This window comes from Mustela nivalis (genome assembly GCF_964662115.1).
Source record: "Mustela nivalis genome assembly, chromosome: X".
NCBI classification, from domain to species: Eukaryota; Metazoa; Chordata; class Mammalia; order Carnivora; family Mustelidae; genus Mustela; species Mustela nivalis.
Genome location: NC_139040.1, coordinates 2,275,657 through 2,302,761, shown reverse-complemented (window position 1 = coordinate 2,302,761; position 27,105 = coordinate 2,275,657). Strand labels below are relative to the sequence as shown.

Below are 27,105 nucleotides of genomic sequence, written 5' to 3'. Positions count from 1 at the left end.
AATTTCTCTTTCTGCTACTTCATTATTACTGTATAGAAACACTATTGATTTCTGTGTATTAATTTTGTATCCTGCAACTTTACTGAATTCATTTATTACTCCCAGTAGGTTTTTTTGGTGGAGTGTTAGGGTTTTCAACGTATAGTATCAACTCACTTGCAAATATGACAGTTTAACTTTTTCTTTACCAATATGGATGATTCTTATTTGTTTTTTCTTTTTGTTTAATTGTTGAGACAAGGACTTCTAGTACTATGTTAAATAAAATTGTAAGAGTGGATATCCTTTCTTATTTCTTATCTTAGAGAAAAAGCTCTCTATTTTTTCTCTACATATGATGAGTATTGAGTATGACGCTAGCTGTTTTTCATAAATGGTCTTTATTATGTTCAGGTATGTTTCCTTTAAACCTACTTTGTTGGGAGTTTTTGTTATGAACAGAGTTTGAATTTTGACAATACTTTTTCTATATCTGTTGAGATAATCATGTATATTTTATCCTTCATTGTGTTGATGTGGCATATAATATTGATTGATTTGTGAATATCAAAACCCACTTCCATCCCCAAAATAAAAGCAGTTTGTTTGTGGTAAATGATCCTTTTAATGTATTGTTGAATGTGGTTTGATATTTTGTTGAAGATTTTTGCCTATTTATTCATCAGAAATACTGCCTGCCCTGCACTTTTCCTTTTTTGTACTGCTTTTGTCTTGTTTTGGTGTCAGGATAAGTTTCCATTTGAAATTTTTCCTTACTCTTCCATTTTTTTGAGTAGTTTAAAGAGAGTTTAACCTCTTCTTTAAATGTTTGGTACAATTCACCTGTGAATCCATCTGGTCCTGGACTTTTATTTTTTGGTAGTTTTTGATTACCAATTAACTTTATATATATATATATATATATATATATATATATATATATATATATATATAATTTTTTATTTTTTATAAACATATATTTTTATCCCCTGGGGTACAGGTCTGTGAATCACCAGGTTTACACACTTCACAGCACTCACCCAAGCACATACCCTCCCCAATGTCCATAATCCCACCCCCTTCTCCCAAACCCCCTCCCCCCAGCAACCCTCAGTTTGTTTTGTGAGATTAAGAGTCACTTATGGTTTGTCTCCCTCCCAATCCCATCTTGCTTCATTTATTCTTCTCCTACCCACTTAAGCCCCCATGTTGCATCACCACTTCCTCATATCAGGGAGATCATATGATAGTTGTCTTTCTCTGCTTGACTTATTTCGCTAAGCATGATACACTCTAGTTCCATCCATGTTGTCGCAAATGGCAAGATTTCATTTCTTTTGATGGCTGCATAGTATTCCATTGTGTATATATACCACATCTTCTTGATCCATTCATCTGTTGATGGACATCTAGATTCTTTCCATAGTTTGGCTATTGTGGACATTGCTGCTATAAACATTTGGGTGCACGTGCCCCTTTGGATCACTCCGTTTGTATCTTTAGGGTAAATACCCAATAGTGCAATTGCTGGGTCGTAGGGCAGTTCTATTTTCAACATTTTGAGGAACCTCCATGCTGTTTTCCAGAGTGGATGCACCAGCTTGCATTCCCACCAACAGTGTAGGAGGATTCCCCTTTCTCGGCATCCTCGCCAGCATCTGTCATTTCCTGACTTGTTGATTTTAGCCATTCTGACTGGTGTGAGGTGATATCTCATTGTGGTTTTGATTTGTATTTCCCTGATGCTGAGTGATATGGAGCACTTTTTCATGTGTCTGTTGGCCATCTGGATGTCTTCTTTGAGAAATGTCTGTTCATGTCCTCTGCCCATTTCTTGATTGGATTATTTGTTCTTTGGGTGTTGAGTTTGCTAAGTTCTTTATAGATTCTGGACACTAGTCCTTTATCTGATATGTCGTTTGCAAATATCTTCTCCCATTCTGTCAGTTGTCTTTTGATTTTGTTAACTGTTTCCTTTGCTGTGCAAAAGCTTTTGATTTTGATGAAATCCCAATAGTTCATTTTTGCCCTTGCTTCCCTTGCCTTTGGCGTTGTTCCTAGGAAGATGTTGCTGTGGCTGAGGTCGAAGAGGTTGCTGCCTGTGTTCTCCTCAAGGATTTTGATGGATTCCTTTCTTACATTGAGGTCCTTCATCCATTTTGAGTCTATTTTTGTGTGTGGTATAAGGAAATGGTCCAATTTCATTTTTCTGCATGTGGCTGACCAATTGTCCCAGCACCATTTATTGAAGAGGCTGTCTTTTTTCCATTGGACATTCTTTCCTGCTTTGTTGAAGATTAGTTGACTGTAGAGTTGAGGGTCTATTTCTGGGCTCTCTATTCTGTTCCATTGATCTATGTGTCTGTTTTTGTGCCAGTACCATGCTGTCTTGATGATGACAGCTTTGTAATAGAGCTTGAAGTCCGGAATTGTGATGCCACCAACTTTGGCTTTCTTTTTCAATATCCCTGTGACTATTCAAGGTCTTTTCTGGTTCCATATAAATTTTAGAATTATTTGTTCCATTTCTTTGAAAAGGATGGATGGTACTTGGATAGGAATTGCGTTAAATGTGTAGATTGCTTTAGGTAGCATAGACATTTTCACAATATTTATTCTTCCAATCCAGGAGCATGGAACATTTTTCCATTTCCTTGTGTCTTCCTCAATTTCTTTCATGACTACTTTATAGTTTTATGAGTATAGATTCTGTGCCTCTTTGGTTAGGTTTATTCCTAGATATCTTATGGTTTGGGGTGCAATTGTAAATGGGATGGACTCCTTAATTTCTCTTTCTTCTGTCTTGTTGTTGGTGTAGAGAAATGCAACTGATTTCTGTGCATTGATTTTATATCCTGACACTTTACTGAATTCCTGTATAAGTTCTAGCAGTTTTGGAGTGGAGTCTTTTGGGTTTTCCACATATAGTATCATCTCATCTGCGAAGAGTGATAATTTGACTTCTTCTTTGCCGATTTGGATGCCTTTAATTTCCTTTTGTTGTCTGATTGCTGAGGCTAGGACCTCTAGTACTATGTTGAATAGCAGTGGTGATAATGGACATCCTTGCCGTGTTCCTGACCTTAGCGGAAAAGCTTTCAGTTTTTCTCCATTGAGAATGATATTTGCGGAGGGTTTTTCATAGTTGGCTTTGATGATATTGAGGTATGTGCCCTCTATCCCTACACTTTGAAGAGTTTTGATCAGGAAGGGATGCTGTACTTTGTCAAATGCTTTTTCAGCATCTATTGAGAGTATCATATGGCTCTTGTTCTTTCTTTTATTGATGTGTTGTATCACATTGAGTGATTTGTGGATGTTGAACCAACCTTGCAGCCCTGGAATAAATCCCACTTGGTCGTGGTGAATAATCCTTTTAATGTACTGTTGTATCCTATTGGCTAGTATTTTGTTGAGTATTTTCGCATCTGTGTTCATCAAGGATATTGGTCTATAGCTCTCTTTTTTGATGGGATCCTTGTCTGGTTTGGGGATCAAGGTGATGCTGGCCTCATAAAATGAGTTTGGAAATTTTCCTTCCATTTCTATTTTTTGGAACAGTTTCAGGAGAATAGGAATTAGTTCTTCTTTAAATGTTTCGTAGAATTCCCCTGGGAAGCCGTCTGGCCCTGGGCTTTTGTTTGTTTGGAGATTTTTAATGACTGTTTCAATCTCCTTACTGGTTATGGGTCTGTTCAGGCTTTCTATTTCTTCCTGGTTCAGTTGTGATAGTTTATATGTTTCTAGGAATGCATCCATTTCTTCCAGATTGTCAAATTTATTGGCGTAGAGTTGCTCATAGTATGTTCTTATAATATTTTATTTCTTTGGTGTTAGTTGTGATCTCTCCTCTTTCGTTCATGATTTTATTTATTTGGGTCCTTTCTCTTTTCTTTTTGATAAGTCTGGCCAGGGGTTTATCAATTTTATTAATTCTTTCAAAGAACCAGCTCCTAGTTTCATTGATTTGTTCTATTGTTTTTATGGTTTCTATTTCATTGATTTCTGCTCTGATCTTTATGATTTCTCTTCTCCTGCTGGGCTTAGGGTTTCTTTCTTGTTCTTTTTCTAGCTACTTTAGATGTAGGGTTACGTTGTGAACTTGAGACCTTTCTTGTTTCTTGCGAAAGGCTTATACTGCTATATATTTTCCTCTCAGGACTGCCTTTGTTGTGTCCCACAGATTTTGAAAGATTGTGTTTTCATTATCATTTGTTTCCATGAACTTTTTCAATTCTTCTTTAATTTCCTGGTTGACCCATTCATTCTTTAGAAGGATGCTGTTTAGTCCCCAGGTATTTGGGTTCTTTCCAAATTTCCTCTTGTGGTTGAGTTCTAGCTTCAGAGCATTGTGGTCTGAAAATATGCAGGGAATGATCCCAATCTTTTGATACCGGATGAGACCTGATTTAGGACTGAGGATGTTATCTATTCTGGAGAATGTTCCATGTGCACTAGAGAAGAATGTGTATTCTGTTGCTTTGGGATGAAATGTTCTGAATATATCTGTGATGTCCATCTGGTCCAGTGTGTCGTTTAAGGCCTTTATTTCCTTGCTGATCTTTTGCTTGGATGATCTGTCCATTTCAGTGAGGGGAGTGTTAAAGTCCCCTACTATTATTGTATTATTGTTTATGTGTTTCTTTGATTTTATTAATTGGTTTATATAGTTGGCTGCTCCCATGTTGGGGGCATAGATATTTAAAATTGTTAGATCTTCTTGTTGGACTGACCCTTTGAGTATGATATAGTGTCCTTCCTCATCTCTTATTATAGTCTTTGGCTTAAAATATAATTGATCTGATATAAGGATTGCCACTCCTGCTTTCTTTGATGTCCATTAGCATGGTAAATTGTACCTCCTGAATTTTGATGCTCGTTCCCTTTGCCATATTGGGGAAATTCTCCCCAATAATTCTCTCCAGTATACCTTCTGCTCCCCTCTCTCTTTCTTCTTCTTCTGGAATCCCCATTATTCTAATGTTGTTTCATCTTATGGTGTCACTTATCTCTCGAATTCTCCCCTCATGGTCCAGTAGCTGTTTGTCCCTCTTTTGCTCAGCTTCTTTATTCTCTGTCATTTGGTCTTCTATATCACTAATTCTTTCTTCTGCCTCATTTATCCTAGCAGTGAGAGCCTCCATTTTTGATTGCACCTCATTAATAGCTTTTTTGATTTCAACTTGGTTAGATTTTAGTTCTTTTATTTCTCCAGAAAGGGCTTTTATATCTCTTGAGAGGGTTTCTCTAATATCTTCCATGCCTTTTTCGAGCCCGGCTAGAACCTTGAGAATTGTCATTCTGAACTCTAGATCTGACATATTACCAATGTCTGTATTGATTAGGTCCCTAGCCTTCGGTACTGCCTTTTGTTCTATTTTTTTGTGTTGAATTTTTCCTTCTTGTCATTTTGTCCAGATAAGAGTATATGAAGGAGCAAGTAAAATACTAAAAGGGTGGCAACAGCCCCAGGAAAATATGCTTTAACCAAATTAGAATTGATCCCAAATCGTGAGGGGGGAGAAAGGGGATAAAAAAGAGGTTCAAAAAGGTAGAAAGAAAAAAAGAGAAAAGAAAAAAAAGAAAAGAATTAAAAAAGAAAACAAATAAGAAAAATATAAAAAAGAAAAATATATATATATTAGATAAACTGGTTAAAAAACATTAAAAAAGTAAAAGGTAAAAGTTAAAAAAAAAATTTTACCGGAAGGCAAGAAAAAAAAAACAAAAAATGAAAAAGAAAAAAATTAAATTAACTGCAAGAGTAAAAAAAATCACAGGGAAAAAGCCATGAGTTCCGTGCTTTGCTTTCTCCTCCTCTGGAATTCTGCTGCTCTCCTTGGTATTGAAACCGCACTCCTTGGTAGGTGAACTTGGTCTTGGCTGGATTTCTTGTTGATCTTCTGGGGGAGGGGCCTGTTGTAGTGATTCTCAAGTGTCTTTGCCCCAGGCAGAATTGCACCGCCCTTAGCAGGGGCTGGTGTGAGTAATCCGCTCGGGTTTGCTTTCAGGAGCTTTTGTTCCCTGAGCGCTTTCCGTAGAGTTCCGGAGGACGGGAATACAAATGGCGGCCTCCTGGTCTCCGGCCCGGAGGAGCCGAGAGCCCAGGGCCCCACTCCTCAGTGCGCCTTCAGAGAACAGCGCCAGTTACTCCCGTCTGCCTGACCTCCATCCGCACTCCGAGATCACCGAGCCTGCGACCGGTTCAAGGTAACTCCAAGCTGTGAGCTCACTGTCGGCTCTGTCTCTGTAGCCGGCTTTCCCGTTCCAATACCCGCAAGCTCTGCGACACTCAGACACCCCGAATCCTTCTGTGACCCTGCGGGACCTGAGGCCACGCTGAGCCCGCGTGGGCTTCGCTCCGGTTTAACCTCTGGAGCGATGTCCCTCAGCAGAACAGACTTTTAAAAGTCCTGATTTTGTGCACCGTTGCTCCACCGCTTGCCGGGAGCCAGCCCCTCCCCCGGGTCTATCTTCCCGTCGCTTTGGATTCACTTCTCCGCCAGTCCTACCTTTCAGATAGGGGTTGTTTTTCTGTTTCCAGAATTGCTGTTCTTCTTCTCTTCGATCTGCCGATGGATTTTCAGTGTTTGCAATCTTTAGATAAGCTATCTAGCTGATCTCCGGCTAGCTGAAGTAGTCTCAGCCTGCTACTTCTCCGCCATCTTGACTCCTCCTCCTGACAGTCTTTGTTTTCAAGTCTGTTTTGTCTGAGGGTGCCTGGGTGGTTCAGTTGATTGAGCATCTGAATCTTGATTTTGGTTCAGGTCAGGATCTTAGGATTGTGAGATCAAACCCCACATCAAATTCTGTGCTGAGTGTGGAGTCTGCTTAAGACTCCCTCTCTGGCCCTCTCTGCCCCTGCCCCCTCTCTTTTTCTCTTTCCCCTTATAAAAAGTAAAATAAAATCTTAAAAAAAGGACAAAAATATAAAGTAGGCTTTGTCTGACATAAGTATTGCTACTCAGTCTTCTTTTTTTCACTTCCATTTGCATGGTATTTTTCTATCCCTTCACTTTTCAGTGTCTATGTGTCTTTAGGTCTGAGGTGAATCTATTATAGGCAGCATATAAATTGGTCTTGCTTTTTTAATTTTTTTAATCTGTTCTACCACACTATGTCTTTTCATTGTAGAATTTAGGTCATTTATATTTAAAGTAATTATTGAAAGGTATGTACTTACTGCAATTTTGTTATTTGTTTCCTGGTTGTTTTTGTAGTTCTTCTCTGTTCTTTTCTTTTTCTCTTGCTCTCTTTTGCAGTGACTGATGGTTTCTGTAAAGTTATGTTCAGCTTTTTTTTTTCCTCTTTATTTTCTGTGTATCTATTACAGGTTTTGGGTTTATGGTTATCATAAAGTTCATATATAAAATCCCAAGTATATAGCAGTCTATACTATACCATTTACATGTCTTGCAGTATACATCTGTTGGTGAATTTTTCAGCTTCTATGAGTCTGAAGAAGTATTTATTGTGCTATATTTTTTAAATGTATTATCTCTGGTTACATATTTCTAGATTGACAGGCTTTATCCAGGATGTCAAAGCTATTGCTAACTACATTCTTGTTTGGTTATTTCTGACAAGAAGTCTGCTGTCCTTCTAAAATTTTCCCTCTGAACATAATGTTTTGTTTTACTGTTTGCTTTTTTTATTATTTCTTTTCAGTGTTCCATAATTCATTGTTTATGTTTGCTTTTAAGATTTTCTCTTTATCTGAAGGAGAGCAGAAAATGTATTTGAATAAAAATGAAAAAAACGTTCTAAATTTGATGAAAATTATAATTCTCACCAAGAATCTCAAAAGATAAGAAACATTAATAAAATTACACAAAGGGATATGATCAAATTGCTTACAACTAGCGATAAAGGTAAATATGGTCTCTGTTACTCTATGTTAGCCAATAGCAAAAAGCTCCACCCAGATTTTTCATGGATAGTCAAACTCTACATGTCTACAAGTTAATTTCTACCTCTTCCCCTACCTTATATGTTCCAGCCACAACTCCAAAAGAAATAGAATAAAACCAAATAACCTGCTCCTCTTCTAATGTTTTCTGTTTTAGAAAATAGCACCAGGGAAGGAGTTAAGATGGGGGACCCCAGGCTTGACTGATTCCATCAAACAGACAGATCAATATCAAATCATTTTGCATACCTAGGAAATCGATCTAAGGATTAAGAGAACAACTTACACAATAAGAGGGAGAGAACATGGCAGGTAAGAGGTGCAGAAATGTGAATTCACAGAGAAAAAATCCACAGTGCTATGGAGGAGAGGGCACAGTGAAAGAGAGAGGGGGAGAGAAAGCAGTACATCAGGTCACACAAGTAAAACACTCCCCCCAAATCCACTGGGTAATAGAGAGGAATTGACTATCACAAGTTTTTACAAACAGTGGAGTTTAACTTCTGAGGTTTTTAAGTCCACGCCATTCACCAGAGTCAAGCTGGGTGGGTAGCAGTACTCCTGGGGAAAAGGAGGGCAGAAGCCCAAGAACAGACTGTGGACAGCATGGTACAGGGATCCCCTGTGTCACACTGGGAAAGAACGTTCCCCTTCCTAGAGTACATTTGGAAGAGGATATATTACCTCTCCAAGGAGAAAAGACCTGCCAGGCACCATTGAGTAGCTGCTCATCAGCAAGGGACAGAAGCACATGCAGAGGGCAGATAACCTAGTCATAGCTTTTTATGGTACTTCACCATAAACTACAAGCACCCATGTGTCCATGTAACTGTTCATCTGGGACCAAATAGCACCAGACACAGTGCTGTGAGGCCCTCCTCTAGAGGAGAGAAGGAGATCTGCATTTTGTTGGGTCTTTTAAGATTTGAAGTTTTGAATCTTAGCCACATGCCAGAGATTAAAACACAAATAAACAAACACCAGGAGAATCATAGAGTGAGGTGTGCTGATGGCCTGAGCATAGGCAGATTGAGGGTAGGGATCTGATGGAAGCCTGGGACATATGAGGGGAGATGATTCACTTCTCTGTGAGGGCTTTCTGAACAATGGTGGGCATGAACTTCCCTCCCTGGGCATGAGAAAATGGGGTGATGCCACCTTCCCCCTACACACTAGAACAGTGGGACTTCATGAAACAACACAGTACCTTCAGTTAGGGGTGGAACCATTTATACCAACCACCACCCCCTACACCCTGCAGGGGAATCTCTAATGAGATAGGTATGACTGTGAGCCAGTATAGCAGTCTCCTGTGCCAGAGGACCAGCACAAGCTCCCCCACATTCACCAAGTCTACTGATCATAGAGTGCTTCAAAGCATCAGCTTCAGTTCTTGTGGAAATAGGACCAAGCATATTTTCCCCCTTTGGAATCAAGTTTTTAGTTTTTGGCTTCTTAGTTTTTTTCTTTTTCTGAATCAGTCTTCTTTTTTTCTTTTTCTTTAGAATCAGGTTTATAGTATTTTGTTTGTCTGTTTCTTTGTGTTTCTCATTCTTTTTCCTTTTCTAATTTTTGGATCAGTTTTTTGTTTATTTGGTTTTTTGCCAGGCTTATTTTAACAAACAAATCAAAGCATATCTAGTTAAAGGTCCAAACAGTCCACACTGCAAACAAAGAAGAACTCTGCAGAGGACGGCCCTGTGGGAAAGAACAACCAAAAACCAATAACAGAATGACACACCATATACCAGAAACAGAAGTATCAAGTTCCTAACAGTATATTACCCCGTATTAATGTAGCATTAGCCTCAGGAGTAGGAAACATATCAAGCTTTCATAACATGCAAGAAACAAAAACCTAGACAAAATGACAAGACAAATGAATTCTCTCCAAAAGAAAGATCAAGAAGAAACCACAGCCAGGGATTTACTCAAAACAGATAGAAGGAATATATCTGAACAAGAACTTAGAAAAATCATCATAAAAACACTAGCTGAGTGGGGGAAAAAAACAACATAGAAGACACCAGAGAAAATTTCACTACAGAGATAAAAGACATTAAACTAGTCAGGGTGAACTAAAAAAATGCTATAATTGAGATACAAAATAAACTGCATGTAATCACAAAAAGGTTGGAAGAAGCAAAGGAATGAACTGGTGGTATAGAAGATAAAATTGTGGAAAATACTGAAGCTAAAAAGAAGAGAGAAAAAAAAACTATTAGATCACAAACATAGACTGAAGGAACACAGCAATTCCATAGAATGCAATAATATCCATATAATAGGAGTCCCAGAAGAAGAGCAGGTAAAGGGGGAAAATGTTTATTTGAACAAATTATAGCTAAAACTTCCCTAATCTGGGGAAAGGAATAAGCATTTAAATCCAGGAGGCACAGAGAACTCCCCTCAAAATCAACAAAAATAGGTCAACACCAAGACATATCATCGGGGAACTTGCAAAGTACAAAGATAAAGAGAAAATTCTGATAGCAGCTAGGGACAAAAGGTCCTTAACTTACAAGGGTAAACACATAAGGTTAGCAGCAGACCTGTCCACAGAAACATGACAAGTGAGAAGAAAGTGGCAATGGTATATTTAACATTCTAAATGGAAAAATATGTGGCCAAGCATACTTTACCTAGCAACACTGTCATTCAGAATAGGACAGATAAAGAGATTACCTGACAAGCAAAAACTAAAGGAGTTTGTGAACACTAACCAGCACTGCTAGAAATATTAAAGGAAACCCTTTGAGCAGAAAAGAGAGAGCAAAAGCACCAAAGATTAAAAAGGAACAGAGACAATCTTCAAGAACAATGACTTTACAGGTAATAAAATGGTACTAAATTCATATCTATTAATAAATACTCTGAATATAAATAGATTAAATGCTCCAATCAAAAGACAAAGGGTACTAGAATGGATTTTTTAAAAAGACCATCTATATGCTGCTTACAAGAGATTCATTTTAGACCTAAAGGCACCTGCCTTTATAATGCTAATGGACATCAAAAGAAAGCTGGAGTAACAAACCTTATATCAGACAAACTAGATTTTAAAACAACGAATGTAATAAGAAATGAAGAAGGACACTATATCATAATAAAAGGGGTCTATCTAACAAGAAGATCTAACATTTATAAATATTTATGCTCCCAAGTTGGGAGCACCCAAATACATAAATGAATTAATAACAAACATAAAAAGAAACCTCATTGATAATAATACAATAATAGTATGGGACTTTAAAACACCATTTATAGAAATAGATTATCTGCGTAGAAGATCAACATGAAAACAATGGCTTTGAATGATACACTGGATCAGATGAACTTAGCAGATATATTTAGAGCACTTCATCCTAAAGCAGCAGAATATGTACTCTTATTGAGTGCACATGGAACATTCTCCAGAATAGATCACACAATGGGTCATAAATCAGCCCTCAACAAGTACAAAAACATCAAGATCATACCATGCATATTTTCAGATTACAACACCATGAAACTTGAAGTCAACCACAAGAAAAATTTTGGGAAGACAAAAAAAAAAAATACAGGGAGGTTGAAGAACATCCTGCCAAAGAATGAATGGGCCATCCAAGAAATTAAAGAGGAATTTTTTAAAAATACATGGAAGCAAAAGAAAATGAAAACACGACAATCCAAAACCTTTGGGATGCAGCAAAGGTGGTCATAAGAAGGAAGTATATAGTGTTTCTGGCCTTCCTCAAGTAAAAAGAAAAGTCCCTTTACACTTAAAGGAGCTGAAAAAGAACTATAAATAAAGCCTAAAACCAGCAGAACAAAAGGAAATAATAAATATTAGAGCTGAAGTAAATGATATATAAATTTTTTTAAAAAGGTAGAACAGATCAATAAAACTAGGAGCTGTTTCTTCAAAAGAATTAACAAAATTGCTAATTTTCATTGACAAACCCCTAGCCAGACTCATCAAAAAGAGAAATGACTCAAATAAATAAAATCATGAATGAAAGAGGAGTGATCACAACCAACACCACAGAAATACAATTATAAGAGATTAAGAAAAAAATATATGCTAACAAATTTGGGATTCTGGAAGAAATGAATAAATTCCTAGAAACACATAAACTACCAAAACTGGCCAAAATTAAGACAACATGGAAAACTAGTGTTGGCAAAGATGTGGAGAAAGGGGAACCATCTTACACTATTGGTGGGAATACAAACTGGTACAGCCAGTCTGGAAACCAGTATGGAGGTTCCTCAAGAATTTAAAAACAGAGGGGCGCCTGAGTGGCTCAGTGGGTTAAGCCACTGCCTTCGGCTCAGGTCATGATCTCGGGGTCCTGGGATCGAGTCCTGCATCGGGCTCTCTGCTCGGGGGACATCCTGCTTCTTCCTCTCTCTCTGCCTGCCTCTCTGCCTACTTGTGATCTCTCTCTGTCAAATAAATAAATAAAGTCTTAAAAAAAAAAGAATTTAAAAACAGGGCTACCCTATGACCGAGCAATTGCACTACTCAGTATTTACACCAAAGATATAGATGTAGTAAAACAAAGGGTCCTCTGCTCCCCAATGTCCATAGCAGCAATGTTCACAATACCCAACCTATGGAAGGAGCCAAGACATCCTTCAACAGATGAATGGTTAAAGAAGATGTGCTTTGTATATACAATGGAATATTATTCAAGCATCAGAAAGGATGAATACCTACCATTTACATCAACATGGATGGAACTGGAGTATACTATGATAAGTGAAATAAATCAATCAGAGAAAGACAATTATCATATGGTTACACTCATATGTGGATTATAAGAAACAGCTCAGAGGATCATAGGGGAAGGGAGGGAAAAACAGAATGGAAAGAAATCAGAGAGGGAGACAGACCATGAGAGACTCTTGGCTCTAGGAAACAAACTGAGGGTTCCTGAAGGGGAGGTGGGTGGGAGATGAGGCAACTAGGGGATGAGCATTAAAGACAGTGCATGGGGGCGCCTGGGTGGCTCAGTGGGTTAAGCCGCTGCCTTCGGCTCGGGTCATGATCTCAGGGTCCTGGGATTGAGTCCCGCATTGGGCTCTCTGCTCGGCAGGGAGCCTGCTTCCCTCTCTCTCTCTCTGCCTGCCTCTCCATCTACTTGTGATTTCTCTCTGTCAAATAAATAAATAAAATTAAAAAAAAAAGACAGTGCATGATGAGATGAGCACTGGGTGTTTTAAGCAATTGAGGAATTATTGAACACAACACTATATGTTGGCTAATTGAATTTAAATTTTAAAAGAACTACCAGAAATGAAACGGGGGGGGGGGCAGAAAATGAAATGAAAATTTATGTCCACCAAAAACTTGTATACAAATGTTCATAGCACCTTTATTAATAATTGCCCCCAAAATGGCAACAACCCAGGTGTCCTTCAACAGGTGAATGAATAAGCTGTGGTACACCCATATACTGAAATGCAGCTCAGTGATAAAGACTGCATACTGTAGGACTATATTTATAGAACATTCTCAAAAAGACAAAACTACTGGGATACAGAATAAATGAGCAGCTGACAGTGGTTGAGGGTGAGGTGAAGTAGGGATTACTATAAATGGACAGCACAAGGAGGTTTTTTGGGGGTGATGGAACTGTTCTTTCTCTTGACTATGGTCATGGTTACACAAATCAATGCCTGTGTTAAAACCATGAACTGTACACCAAGAAAAAAAACAAATCAATTTTGCTGTAAAATTTAATAAATTGTTTAACAATTTAAAAATGTAAATGTATGTCCACAAAAAGACCTATAAGAGGATGTTTCCTGAAACTCTATTTGTAGTAACCAAAAATTAGAAATAAATGTCCAGGGGCGCCTGGGTGGCTCAGTGGGTTAAAGCCTCTGCCTTTGGCTCAGGTCATGATCCCAGGATCCTGGGATTGAGCCCCATGTCGGGCTCTCTGCTCGGCAGGGAGCCTGCTTCCCTCTCTCTCTCTCTGCCTGCCTCTCCATCTACTTGTGATTTCTCTCTGTCAAATAAATAAATAAAATTAAAAAAAAAAGACAGTGCATGATGAGATGAGCACTGGGTGTTTTAAGCAATTGAGGAATTATTGAACACAACACTATATGTTGGCTAATTGAATTTAAATTTTAAAAGAACTACCAGAAATGAAACGGGGGGGGGGCAGAAAATGAAATGAAAATTTATGTCCACCAAAAACTTGTATACAAATGTTCATAGCACCTTTATTAATAATTGCCCCCAAAATGGCAACAACCCAGGTGTCCTTCAACAGGTGAATGAATAAGCTGTGGTACACCCATATACTGAAATGCAGCTCAGTGATAAAGACTGCATACTGTAGGACTATATTTATAGAACATTCTCAAAAAGACAAAACTACTGGGATACAGAATAAATGAGCAGCTGACAGTGGTTGAGGGTGAGGTGAAGTAGGGATTACTATAAATGGACAGCACAAGGAGGTTTTTTGGGGGTGATGGAACTGTTCTTTCTCTTGACTATGGTCATGGTTACACAAATCAATGCCTGTGTTAAAACCATGAACTGTACACCAAGAAAAAAAACAAATCAATTTTGCTGTAAAATTTAATAAATTGTTTAACAATTTAAAAATGTAAATGTATGTCCACAAAAAGACCTATAAGAGGATGTTTCCTGAAACTCTATTTGTAGTAACCAAAAATTAGAAATAAATGTCCAGGGGCGCCTGGGTGGCTCAGTGGGTTAAAGCCTCTGCCTTTGGCTCAGGTCATGATCCCAGGATCCTGGGATTGAGCCCCATGTCGGGCTCTCTGCTCGGCAGGGAGCCTGCTTCCCTCTCTCTCTCTCTGCCTGCCTCTCCATCTACTTGTGATTTCTCTCTGTCAAATAAATAAATAAAATTAAAAAAAAAAGACAGTGCATGATGAGATGAGCACTGGGTGTTTTAAGCAATTGAGGAATTATTGAACACAACACTATATGTTGGCTAATTGAATTTAAATTTTAAAAGAACTACCAGAAATGAAACGGGGGGGGGGGGCAGAAAATGAAATGAAAATTTATGTCCACCAAAAACTTGTATACAAATGTTCATAGCACCTTTATTAATAATTGCCCCCAAAATGGCAACAACCCAGGTGTCCTTCAACAGGTGAATGAATAAGCTGTGGTACACCCATATACTGAAATGCAGCTCAGTGATAAAGACTGCATACTGTAGGACTATATTTATAGAACATTCTCAAAAAGACAAAACTACTGGGATACAGAATAAATGAGCAGCTGACAGTGGTTGAGGGTGAGGTGAAGTAGGGATTACTATAAATGGACAGCACAAGGAGGTTTTTTGGGGGTGATGGAACTGTTCTTTCTCTTGACTATGGTCATGGTTACACAAATCAATGCCTGTGTTAAAACCATGAACTGTACACCAAGAAAAAAAACAAATCAATTTTGCTGTAAAATTTAATAAATTGTTTAACAATTTAAAAATGTAAATGTATGTCCACAAAAAGACCTATAAGAGGATGTTTCCTGAAACTCTATTTGTAGTAACCAAAAATTAGAAATAAATGTCCAGGGGCGCCTGGGTGGCTCAGTGGGTTAAAGCCTCTGCCTTTGGCTCAGGTCATGATCCCAGGATCCTGGGATTGAGCCCCATGTCGGGCTCTCTGCTCGGCAGGGAGCCTGCTTCCCTCTCTCTCTCTCTGCCTGCCTCTCCATCTACTTGTGATTTCTCTCTGTCAAATAAATAAATAAAATTAAAAAAAAAAGACAGTGCATGATGAGATGAGCACTGGGTGTTTTAAGCAATTGAGGAATTATTGAACACAACACTATATGTTGGCTAATTGAATTTAAATTTTAAAAGAACTACCAGAAATGAAACGGGGGGGGGGGCAGAAAATTTGAAAAGACCCATAATCAGCAAAGAAATTGAATCAGTAATCAAAAATCTGCCAATAAACAAGAGTCCAGAGCCAGATGGTTTCCCAGGGGAATTCTACCAAACATTTAAAGAAGAATTAATACCTGTTCTTCTGAAAGTGTTTCAAAAATTAGAAATGGAAAGAAAACTTCCAAACTCCTTTAATGAGGCCAACATTACTTTGATCCTCAAACCAGACAAATACCTAACTAGGAAGGAGAATTACAAGCCAATATCCCTGATGAATGTGGATCCAAAAATTCTCACCAAGATACTAGGTAATCTGATCCAACAGATTATTAAAAGAATTATTCAACATTATCAAGTGGGACTTATTCCTGGGCTTTAGGTGTGGTTCACTCTGCACAAATCAATTAATGTGATAAACCACATTAATAAAGAAAGGACAAGAACCACATGATCCTCCCAGTAGATGCTGAAAAGACATTTAACAAAGTGGAGCATCGATTCTTGATTAAAAACCCTTGGCAAAGTAGGGATAGAAGGAACATATGTCAACATCATAAAGGCCATATATGAAAGACCCACAGAAAATATTATCCTTAATGGGAAAAAACTGAGAGCCTTTTACCTGTGGTCAGGAACAAGACAAGGATGTCCACTCTTACCATTACTATTCATATAACACTGGAAGTTGTGGCCTCAGCAATCAGACAATAAAAAGAAATAAAAGGCATCAAAATCATGAAGGATGAAGTCAAGTTTTCAGTCTTTGCAGACAATATACTCTATGTAGAAAACCTGAAAGACCCTACCAAGAAGTTGCTGAAAACTAATGAATACTTATGAAAGAAATCGAAGAGGACACAAAGAAATAGAAAAATATTTCATGCTCATAGAATAGAAGGAAAAAATTGTTAAAGTGTCTATACTACGCAAAGCATCTATATTTCATGCAAGCCCAATGAAAATACCACTAGCATTTTTCACAGAGCTAGAACAAACCATCCCAAAATATGTATGGAACAAAGAAAGACATGGAATAGCCAAAACAATAATGAAAAAGAAAAACAAAACTGGAGGTATCACAATTCCAGATTTCAAGCTATATTACAAAGATGTAGTCATCAACATAGTATGCTACTTGCACAGAAATAGACACATAGATCAATGGAACAGAAAAAACAACCCAGAAATGGACCATGGTCAACTAATCTTTGATAAAGCAGCAAACAACATCCAATAGAAAAAAAAGGACAGTCTCTTCAAAAACTGGTATTGGGAAAATGGGACAGCAACATGCAGAAGAACAAAACTGGACCACTTTCTTACACCATACACAAAAATAAATTCAAAATGGATGAAAGACCTAGATGTGATACAAAAATTAATCAAAATCCTACAGGAGAACACAGGCAGCAACCTTTTGACTTTAGCTGTAGCAGCTTCTTACTCGACACATCATCAGAGGCAAGGGAAACAAAAGCAAAAATGAACTATTGGGACTTCATCAAGATAAAAGTCTTTGCCCAGTGAAGAATTAGTTTTGTAAATTAATTTCTTTGTCCTAAGGAAATGCACATTGAAGTATTTAGGGAAAAGGAGTATGATATCTGCAACTAGTTCTCAAATGGTTCAGGAAAAAAAATTAAATTCATACCTCTGAATACTTGCCATTTCAATACAACCCATCATATATTATAATGCACTTATCTCATTGTGATCATATTGCAAATCATACTAAACAATAGCCAACTAAGATCTGACCTAGGCAACAGGTTGCCCCTCACAGGAATTTCAAGCTTAAGGTTTTGAAAACAAAAGCATGTTTCCCAGATACCCCTGGGCCACACCTCCCATTCCAGCAGGGATTGTTTTTCTGTTATCAGAAATGCTGTTGACCAAATATGGTGATAAAATACCCTATATACATTTAGCTCAGTGAAATTCAAAATTTTCCAAAACCACAGCAGAGAGATTTACTATAAAATGAAGGGTTTTAATTAATTTCTAGTGCTGAGAAGGAGGAAGCTCAATATTGCACTAAACTCATTGGTCAATATAGCGCTGAAGGCACCTTAAGAATATTTTTAGATGACAAGAGCCAAGAAAAGGATCTTAAAATAGTAACTTACCTCCAAGCCCAGGTCGTAGTCGGTTGTCATAGCCATCCAGAAGACGATCTAAAATTCTGGTGAATATAGTGATGTTGTCAGTGCTGTCATCAGGAATATCTGGGGCATGCTTAGGAGAGAGTCTGAGACAGTGAAAGAAGAAGAGATAAAAAATAATATTTTTAACAGGAAACAGTGACATGTGTTAACACTTTAAGAAGATTTCAACCAAGAGAGTGGGTCAATTAAATAGCCTTGTATCTTAACCAAATGAGCACTTCCTATTTATCACAATGAATATCTGTGTAAAAGGCAGATGGTGATCACTATATTTGAACTTTCAGTCCAGCATTGTCAAGAGTTTAACAAAATGTGCTCCATCCCCAACCTAGTTGTGAAGAAACACAAACATAAATTGTTAACAGAATGAGCCTGTGAACAGTACCCATCATAAAATTATTCACCAAGGTGAACCTGAGTGGCACAGTCAGTTAAGTGTCAACTCTTGGTTTAGGCTCAGGTCATGATATCAGGGTCACAATCTTAAGGTCATGAGATGTCCCAGGTTTGGCTCCATGCTCAGGGCAGAGTCTACTTAAGACTCTCTCTCTTTTGTCCCCACCCAAATAAATAAATAAATAAATCATTAAAAAGAAGTTATTTTTCTCACCACATCTGTATTTTGGGATAAATACTTAGTAGTACAATTGCTGGGTTGCAAGGTAGCTCTATTCTTAACATCTTGAGGAATCTCCATATTGTTTTCCCAGAGTAGCTATACCAGCATGCATTCCCACCAACAGTGTAAGAGGGTCCCCCCTTTCTCCACATCCTCACCAACATTTGTTGTTTCCTTTTTTGTTAATTTTTGCCATTCTAACTGGTGTAAGGTAGTAGTATCTCATTGTGATTTTCATTTGTATTTCCCTGGTGGCTAGTGACGTGGAACATTTTTTCATGTGTCTGTTAGCCATTTGTATATCTTCTTTGGGGAAGTGTCTGTTCATGTCTTCTGCCCATTTTGTTGACTGGGTTATTAGTTTTTTGAGTGTACTATCAGATATTTACCCCAAAGATACAGTGTAATGAAAAGAAGGAGCACATGTACCCCAATGTTCATAGCAGCGATGTCCACAATAACCAAACTGTGCAAGGAGATGAGATGCCCTTCAATAGATGAATGGATAAAGAAAATGTAGTTCATATATACAACGGAATATTATTCAGCCATCAGATATGATGAATGCCCACCATTTGTATCAACATGGATGGAACTGGAGAAGATTACATTAAATGAAGTAAGTCAAGCAGAGAAAGACAATTATCATATGGTTTCACTCATATGTGAAACATAAGCAATAGCACAGAGGACCATAGGAGAAGGGAGGGAAACCCAAAGAGGGGAGAAATCAGAGAGGTAGATGGAGCATGAGAGACTATAGACTCTGGGAATTAATCTGAGGGTTTCAGAGGGGAGGAGGTGAGAGGATGGGGTAGCTGGGTAATGGGTATTAAGGAGGGCACGTGTTGTGATGAACACTGGGTGTTATACTTAACTAATGAATCACTGAACACTACATCAAAAACTAATTATGTTCTATACAGTGGCTAACTGAACACAATAAAAAAAATCCTCTAAGAAAAAAAAATAAACGAAAAGAAGTCATTTCCTAAATTTTGTTACATGAATAAATAATCCACAAAATTAAAAAAAAGAAAACTGTGTTATAAAGAACTTATCCCTCTTCAAACCTAGAGAAGTATAGGTTCACAGAACAACAGAACCAGACAGATTGTTGAAGTGCATTTAGTTCACTTACCTACTGCCCTATAGAGATAGGGCAAAAAAACAATAGCACTCCACTAAATGTTAAAGCTACCAGGACTCTTAAGGGATTCCATAATTTTTCTCATTTTATACATGGGGAAATAAGCTCAAAGGTACACCACCAAATTTACCCATAATCATATTGCTAGTGAGAGGCAGAAATAAGACTAGAATCCAAGTTTCCTGATTTTCTATTGACCATCAGCTACCTCCTGCTCCTCCAGTTTGGATGCCTCCTGTAAACCTTTCCAAGCATGAGGCACTTTGATAACCACCCACTCAGGTCTGGGCTGACACATACTTTCACTTTGTGAGGAGGGACTTGTGGTTTGATAGGACTAAAAATGAAGCTCTCAGGGTAGTTTAAGAGAAAGCGGGCTATAGTGAAACAGATGGCTGTTGTGCACAGTGTAGAATCAATAAACTGGGATTCAAGACTCCTGGGTTCTACTGCCATCTGTATTCATGATTTGGAGTAGACCATTAAGCAAGTTACACTATTTTATCTCCATTCTTACCTTGGACCTAGAAGGTTTCCATTAATACATATATTATAACTATTCCTAGCATCCATTTAGTCAAGTCTATAAAAAACATAAGATAACAGTTGAGAAGGAGTCCTAAGAGAGAGTCAATATGTCTTCCCACAAATATATATTCTTAGTGGCTACAAAGATTTCCTTTATGAAAAAGACCCTGAGAAGAGTCTACAGAATAGAAACACCAAAAGTGAATAAATCTCACTCTAAACTGCTGCTCCAGCAGATAACCTTGCAAAAGTCATTTTAGATATCAATTTCCTTAATTCATAAGTCTCAATTCAATTCACTTAATTATTCAATACATCTTTATTGGGCATCAACTATGTACCTCTAACAGTTTAGGTATTGTGATAGAGCATGAAAAAAGTAAAACAAGGTAAGTAATCTTTCCCTTGCTTATAGGGTTGCAAAGAGAATCAAATGATAACATAGATATATATGGGAGTAAAAAGGGAACTTGTCTCGAAGAGTCTAGAGACGTACATTTGAATTTATTAGTGTGACTTTAGGCAAGTCATGTAACACCTCTAGTAATAGCTTTCTCGTCTTTAAAATCAAAATAACTTCACAGATAGGTTCTATTACCATCAAATGTTAAAATTGCCAGGCTTAATGTTTAATATCTTGAAGTATTAAAAGTTTGGTTTTTTTCTTTTTTGAAATAGTACTGTATTCACTTGAATTCATTATTCAAATGCAAATAATAACAAAAAATATTGGCACCCCATCCACCAAAAGACATAAAGAAAACTTTGACCAGAGAGGCACTATAACCCAGTGAAGAGTAGAGAGGATTGTCTCATTTAGTGGACAGAACACTAGAAGTGATACATTTACCTTACTGGGAAGGGGGAAGGAAGAAGGGAACTATAGTGCAGAGCTAACAAACTACCTTTAATATATTTAAGAGATAAATACAGACACTTCAGATGAAGCCCACACTTAGTTCAATCCACCAATATTCTAAATCCACCTTACATACCCTATAGAGAGAGAGGCTCAATTAATTTTGTTCACACCACTTACTCACTATCCCTTAACTTTTCCTGCAGGGACACTTAGCCCTGGTTAGCCCAATTCAATTTCTGGGAAATGGGTCTATAAATTGAGTTAAAAACAATTTAATCAATTATTTAAAGCAGATAGGAGAAGCAGATAGGAGAATCCTTACAGAGTTACAGATGAACTATAAAGGGCTTCAGATATTATATTCATTCCAGGTAGATTGACATGGGAATTCTAAACCCCCAAACATAACTTTTAACTGCCCTGAATGTTAATGGGAAAGCAAGAATTTGGAACTTGATTTCCTGACTATGAGGCCAATATAATATGCCACTTCTTTGACTGAAATACTAACTTCCATGACAAAGGTGTTTAGAGGAACAACAAAGACTCGTGGTATGTCAGGATGATGGACAGTCTCAGAGATCATGCAATAATTTTTTCTACTTACAGATGAAGCACCTAAGACATTAATGAGAGAAAGAAATTATTCAAAGCCACATGCTTATTAAGTTGATAAAATCAATGTGGCCATACCTGTTTTGTCTCATATATGTTATTATCAATTAGATTTAATGTTAATAATCCATCATATAAACACAAAAATAATGTTACTAATTATGCTATATGTAGGTAAGGCAGGTATATTCATTTTTAGCTCTACAGATGGGATAGTAGTAAGTCTATGGAGAATGAGCAGAGTTTTATTGCTGGCTCTGCCACTAACTGATTGTGTAGCCTATTTCCTTACATGTAAAATAGAGATAATAATATCTTATCTTAAAAAGTTTTGGGAAGAAATAAGTAAATAATATAACAAATAGGGGCACCTGGGTGTATCAGTGGGTTAAAGCCTCTGCCTTTGGCTCAGGTCATGATCCCAGGGTCCTGGAATCGAGTCCCACATCGGGCTCTCTGCTCAGCGGCGAGCCTGCTTCCTCCTCTCTCTCTGCCTGCCTCTCTGCCTACCTGTGATCTCTGTCAAATAAATAAATAAAAATCTTTAAGAAAAATAATATAACAAATAAAATTTGCTTTATAAATGGTAACGCTCCAAATACACTGAGGGTTATTCATTCCTTTCTCTGCCATCCCTACCAAGTTCTACAAATGTAATGAGACATCTTCGCAGGACAGGCACTTTTATTTAGTTATTTTTCTGAAGTTTTGTCTTGTTCTTTCAGTTGGAGCATATTCCTATGTCTCCTCATTTTGCTTTACTTCTGTGTTTGTGTCCATAAGTTAAGTGGAATGGCTACTTCTCTTAAATTCGAAGGAATGTCCTTGTCCTTGAATAGGGATATCCTCTTTATGGACTACATATGCCTGATGGTTTCGGCCAGGTAGCTGGTGCTCTAGAGGGTGTGGGCTGGGGATTCCAGGGCACTCCGCTGGGGCCACCTTGGTAGGGCATCTGGAACTGAAGTGGACATGAACCAGAGGAGAGTCCTGTGATTCTCCATATAGATGACACCTTGGCAAGATGGCTGAAGTGGGAGTAAGCTGAGGGGCAGAGGGTGTCTCAGGGCATTCCATACAAGGGACAGCCTGGAAAGATGGTTGGAGCTGTAGTGGGCATGAGCCTAAGTGAAGTAAGTCAGACAGAGAAAGACAAATATCATGATTTCACTTATATATGAAATCTAATAAAAACAAGTAAACAAACAAAAAACAGAAAAGAACTACAAATACAGAGAAAAAACAGGTGGTTTCCAGGGGGAAAGTGGTGTGGGGATGGAAAAAATAGGCAAAGGGAGTTAAGAGGTAAATACTTGCAGTTATAAAATGAGTAAATCTCAGGGATAATAAGTACCGCATAGAGAATATAATCAATAAGCTGCTCAGGTGGTGAAGTAGGGTAGAATTCCACATATAACTGTGTAGTCTCAGGATCCCTGAAGGTCAGGTTCAGGGACACAAGGAGAATGGAGGAGTCTGAGTGGAGCAAGCTCCCAGGCACTGAAGTGGGGAAGCCAACTGAGAACAGTGAGTCTAGGTTCTCTGTGTTGCCATAAACTGTAAACCACTACATAGTTGTGTGACCATGCTCCTGGCAGGGGCCCAGCAAAAGTCAGAAGCATAGTGAGACTCCCCTTCTCCCCTGGAAAGAACAGCTTATGTCCACACCAGAGGGGTCTAGAAAATTTGGAGACTTGAAACTCAGTTGTGTGACTCAATAAAAATGCTCAGTAACAGGATGTGTAAATACAGTTCAGACAGAAGTCAAGGAGATAAGAGCAAATGACTACATTTCTGTGAGGGCTCACTGAAGAGTAGGGGGCACATCTTTTCAACTCCTGGGCTAGACAGCAGGGCACTGTCATTTTCATTCTGCCCATCCATGCTGAAAACCTTCAAGGACCAAAACGGTACCACATAGTTTTATCCAGAGCTGCTTACCCTGCCCAGCCCCCTGCCAAGGGAGGCACATTTCCACAAGTGCAAGGGCACCTGAGAATCAGTACAACAGGCCCCTCGCCCAGAAGACCAGCAGGAACAACTGGCTAGCACCACATTTAATGGTCTCAGAGAACTACAAATCTTCAGCTCTGGAGGAAAACATACAGCATTGTGGTGCATATATATATATATATATATATATATATAATTATTATTAAATTTTTAAATTTCTAAATAATAATTTATTTAATATGTAAATTAAATAAATTTAAAAGGAATTGAAAAGTAAGAAAATAGCTGGAGAAAAAGTGAAAGACTAAAGAATATATATATATAAAATATACATATATATATAAAATATATTTTTATCTATAAAAATATATATATTATATAATATATGTATATTATATAATATACATAATATATTAGGTATATTACATTATATAATATATATACACAAAATATACATATATATCTATATATTATGTGTATATATAATATATGTATATGTATAATATACATAATATATGTGTGTATATATGTATATATATTATATGTATATATGCTATATATTGTATATATTATATATATTATATCTATACATATATAATATAATATATATACGTAATATAAGTAATATACGTGTATTTTATACATATATTTTATACATATATTTCATATTTTTATAATATACGTATATTTTATACATATATTTTATATGTAATATATGTATAAAAGTGAAAGACTAAAGAATATGTATATAATATATAATATATAATATGTATAATATGTAATACGTATATAATAATATATAATATATATTATGTATATTTATATTATATATAATATATATAAAAAAGTGAAAGAGAAAAAATTGAAAGACTAAAGAATATATATATTATGTGTATATATGATATACATAAATATGTGTATATACATGTATATATAATATAAATATATTATATACATAATGTGTATATTATATATTATATATTATATATATTAAATATTATAATATGTGTATATTATATATACACATTATATATATATATTGCAATATGCCCCTCAGGGATCCTGAGACTACACAGTTACATGTGGAGTTCTACCTTACTTCACCACCTGAGCAGCTTATTGATTATATTCCCTATGCTGTACTTATTATCCCTGAGATTTACTCATTTTATAACTGCAATATATATATAATTGCAATATATATATTATGTGTATACACATAATATATATATTATATATATATTCTTTAGTCTTTCACTTTTTTCTCTTTCACTTTTTTATATATATATTATATATAATTTATATATTATGTATATATGTATTACATATTATACATATATACATATTATGTATATATTATGTATATATATTATGTATGTAATATGTATACATATTGTTTATATATAATATATATTATATATAATATATATAACATATTACATACATAATATATACACATAATATATACATAATATGTATATATTTTGTGTATATATTATGTATGTAATATATATGTATATATTATGTATGAAATATATTATATATACACATAATATATATATTATATATATATTCTTTAGTCTTTCACTTTTTTCTCTTTCACTTTTTTATATATATTATATATAATATAAATATACATATTGTATATTATGTATATATGTATTACATATTATACATATATACATATTATGTATTATATATTATATATATATTCTTTAGTCTTTCACTTTTTTTCTCCATCTATTTTCTTACTTTTCAATTCCTTTTTTTTATTTTATATATACCATATACATATATATATATATATATGTATATATACATATATATATATAGTATTTTTGGTTTCCTTACATAGTATTTTATTTTGTAATATATGTAGAAGTATTTCTTTCCTATCTTTGGATCTAGTTCTAGTTTCTTTTAACAACAGACTGAAATACACCCAGCATCTAGTTTTATCTTTTGTCCTGTTTCGTTTCTTGATTTTTTTTCTTACTTTATAATTTTTTTATTTTCTTCTGGTTTGTTTTGTTTTTGTTTTTGTTTTTGTGTTGTTGTTATTGTTGTATTTTCTTTCTCTTCTATTCTTTTCTGGGAAAAAATGATCAGATGGAGAAATTCACCCCAAAAGAAAGAACAGGAGGTAGTCACTGCCAGGATTTAATCGAAACAGATATAGGTAAGTCTGAACTAGAATTTAAGACAACATTATATAGATATTATCTAGGCTTGCAAACTGCATAGAAGATACTAGAAAATCCCTTACTATAGAAATAAAAGAACTAAAATCTAATCAAGCCAAAGTTAGAAATGCTACTACTATGATTCAGTCCCAAGTGGAGGTTCAGAAAGGAAAGAAGCAAATGAGTCAGTGATATAGAAGATGAAATGATAGAAAATAAGGAAGCTGAAAAGAAGAGAGTAAGACAACTACTGAATCACAAACAGAGACTTTAAGAATTCAAATCTGAAAAGTGAAATAATATCTGAAAAATATGGGTTCCAGAACATGAAAAGTGGGAGATAGGGGCCTAAGTTTTATTTGAACAAATTATAGCTGAGGACATGCCTAATCTGGGGAAGGAAACAGTCATTCAAGTCCAGGAGGTACAGAGAAGAAGCCCCCTCAAAATCAACAAAAATAAGTCAACACCTCCACATATTATACTGAAGCTTGCAAATCACAGAAAGAGAGAAAATACAGAAAGTGGTTCAGAGCAAGAGGTCCTTAACCTCCAAGAGTACAAACAAGGCTGGCAGCAGACCAGTCCACAGGGACCTGATACCCAAAAAGGACAAGCATGATATAATCAATGTGCTAAATGGGAAAAAATGTGCAGCCAAGAATACTTTAGAAATATAGAAAAGCTGTCATTCAGAACAGGACAGATAAAGAGTTTCTAGAACAAGAAAAAACTAAAGGAATTTGTGAATACCACATCAGCCCTCCAAGAAATATTAAAAGGGACGCTTTGAGGAAAAAGAGAGCTCAAAAGTAACAAAGACCAGAAAGGAACAGAGATAATGTATAAGAATGTGACTTTATAGGTAATGCAATGGCACTAATTTCATATCTTTCAATAACTACTCTGGATGTAAATGGACTAAATTCTACAATCAAAATACATAGGGTATCGGAATAGATTTTAAAAAAGATTGATCAATATGCTGCTTACAAGAGACTCATTTTAGACTCAAAGATATCTGCAGATTGAAAGTGAGGCAGTAGAAAACCATTCTTCATGCTAATGGACATCAAAAGAAAGTTGGAGTAGCAATCCTTATATCAGACAAACTAGATTTTAAATTAAAGATTATAATAAGAGATGAAGAAGGATACCATATCATAACCAAAAGAGTCCATCAAACAAGATCTAACAAATGCAAATATTTCTTCACCTAACTTGGGAGCAGCCAAATACATAAACCAATTAATAACAAAATTAAA

At 36.3% G+C, this 27,105-nt stretch overlaps 1 protein-coding gene and 1 long non-coding RNA gene across 4 annotated transcripts in view; one reads left to right on the top strand and one right to left on the bottom strand.

The window, feature by feature from the left end:
• LOC309856038 overlaps positions 1–27,105 on the top strand; it is a 1,055,650-nt gene that overhangs the window by 110,421 nt on the left and 918,124 nt on the right. The window lies entirely within an intron of this gene.
• GABRA3 (gamma-aminobutyric acid type A receptor subunit alpha3) overlaps positions 1–27,105 on the bottom strand; it is a 387,573-nt gene that overhangs the window by 212,952 nt on the left and 147,516 nt on the right. For all 3 annotated transcript variants that reach the window (XM_082716626.1, XM_082716628.1, XM_082716627.1), the window contains exon 3: positions 17,892–18,013. In XM_082716626.1, the coding sequence (XP_082572752.1) occupies positions 17,892–18,013 (122 nt within the window). The remainder of the gene's footprint in view (positions 1–17,891; positions 18,014–27,105) is intronic.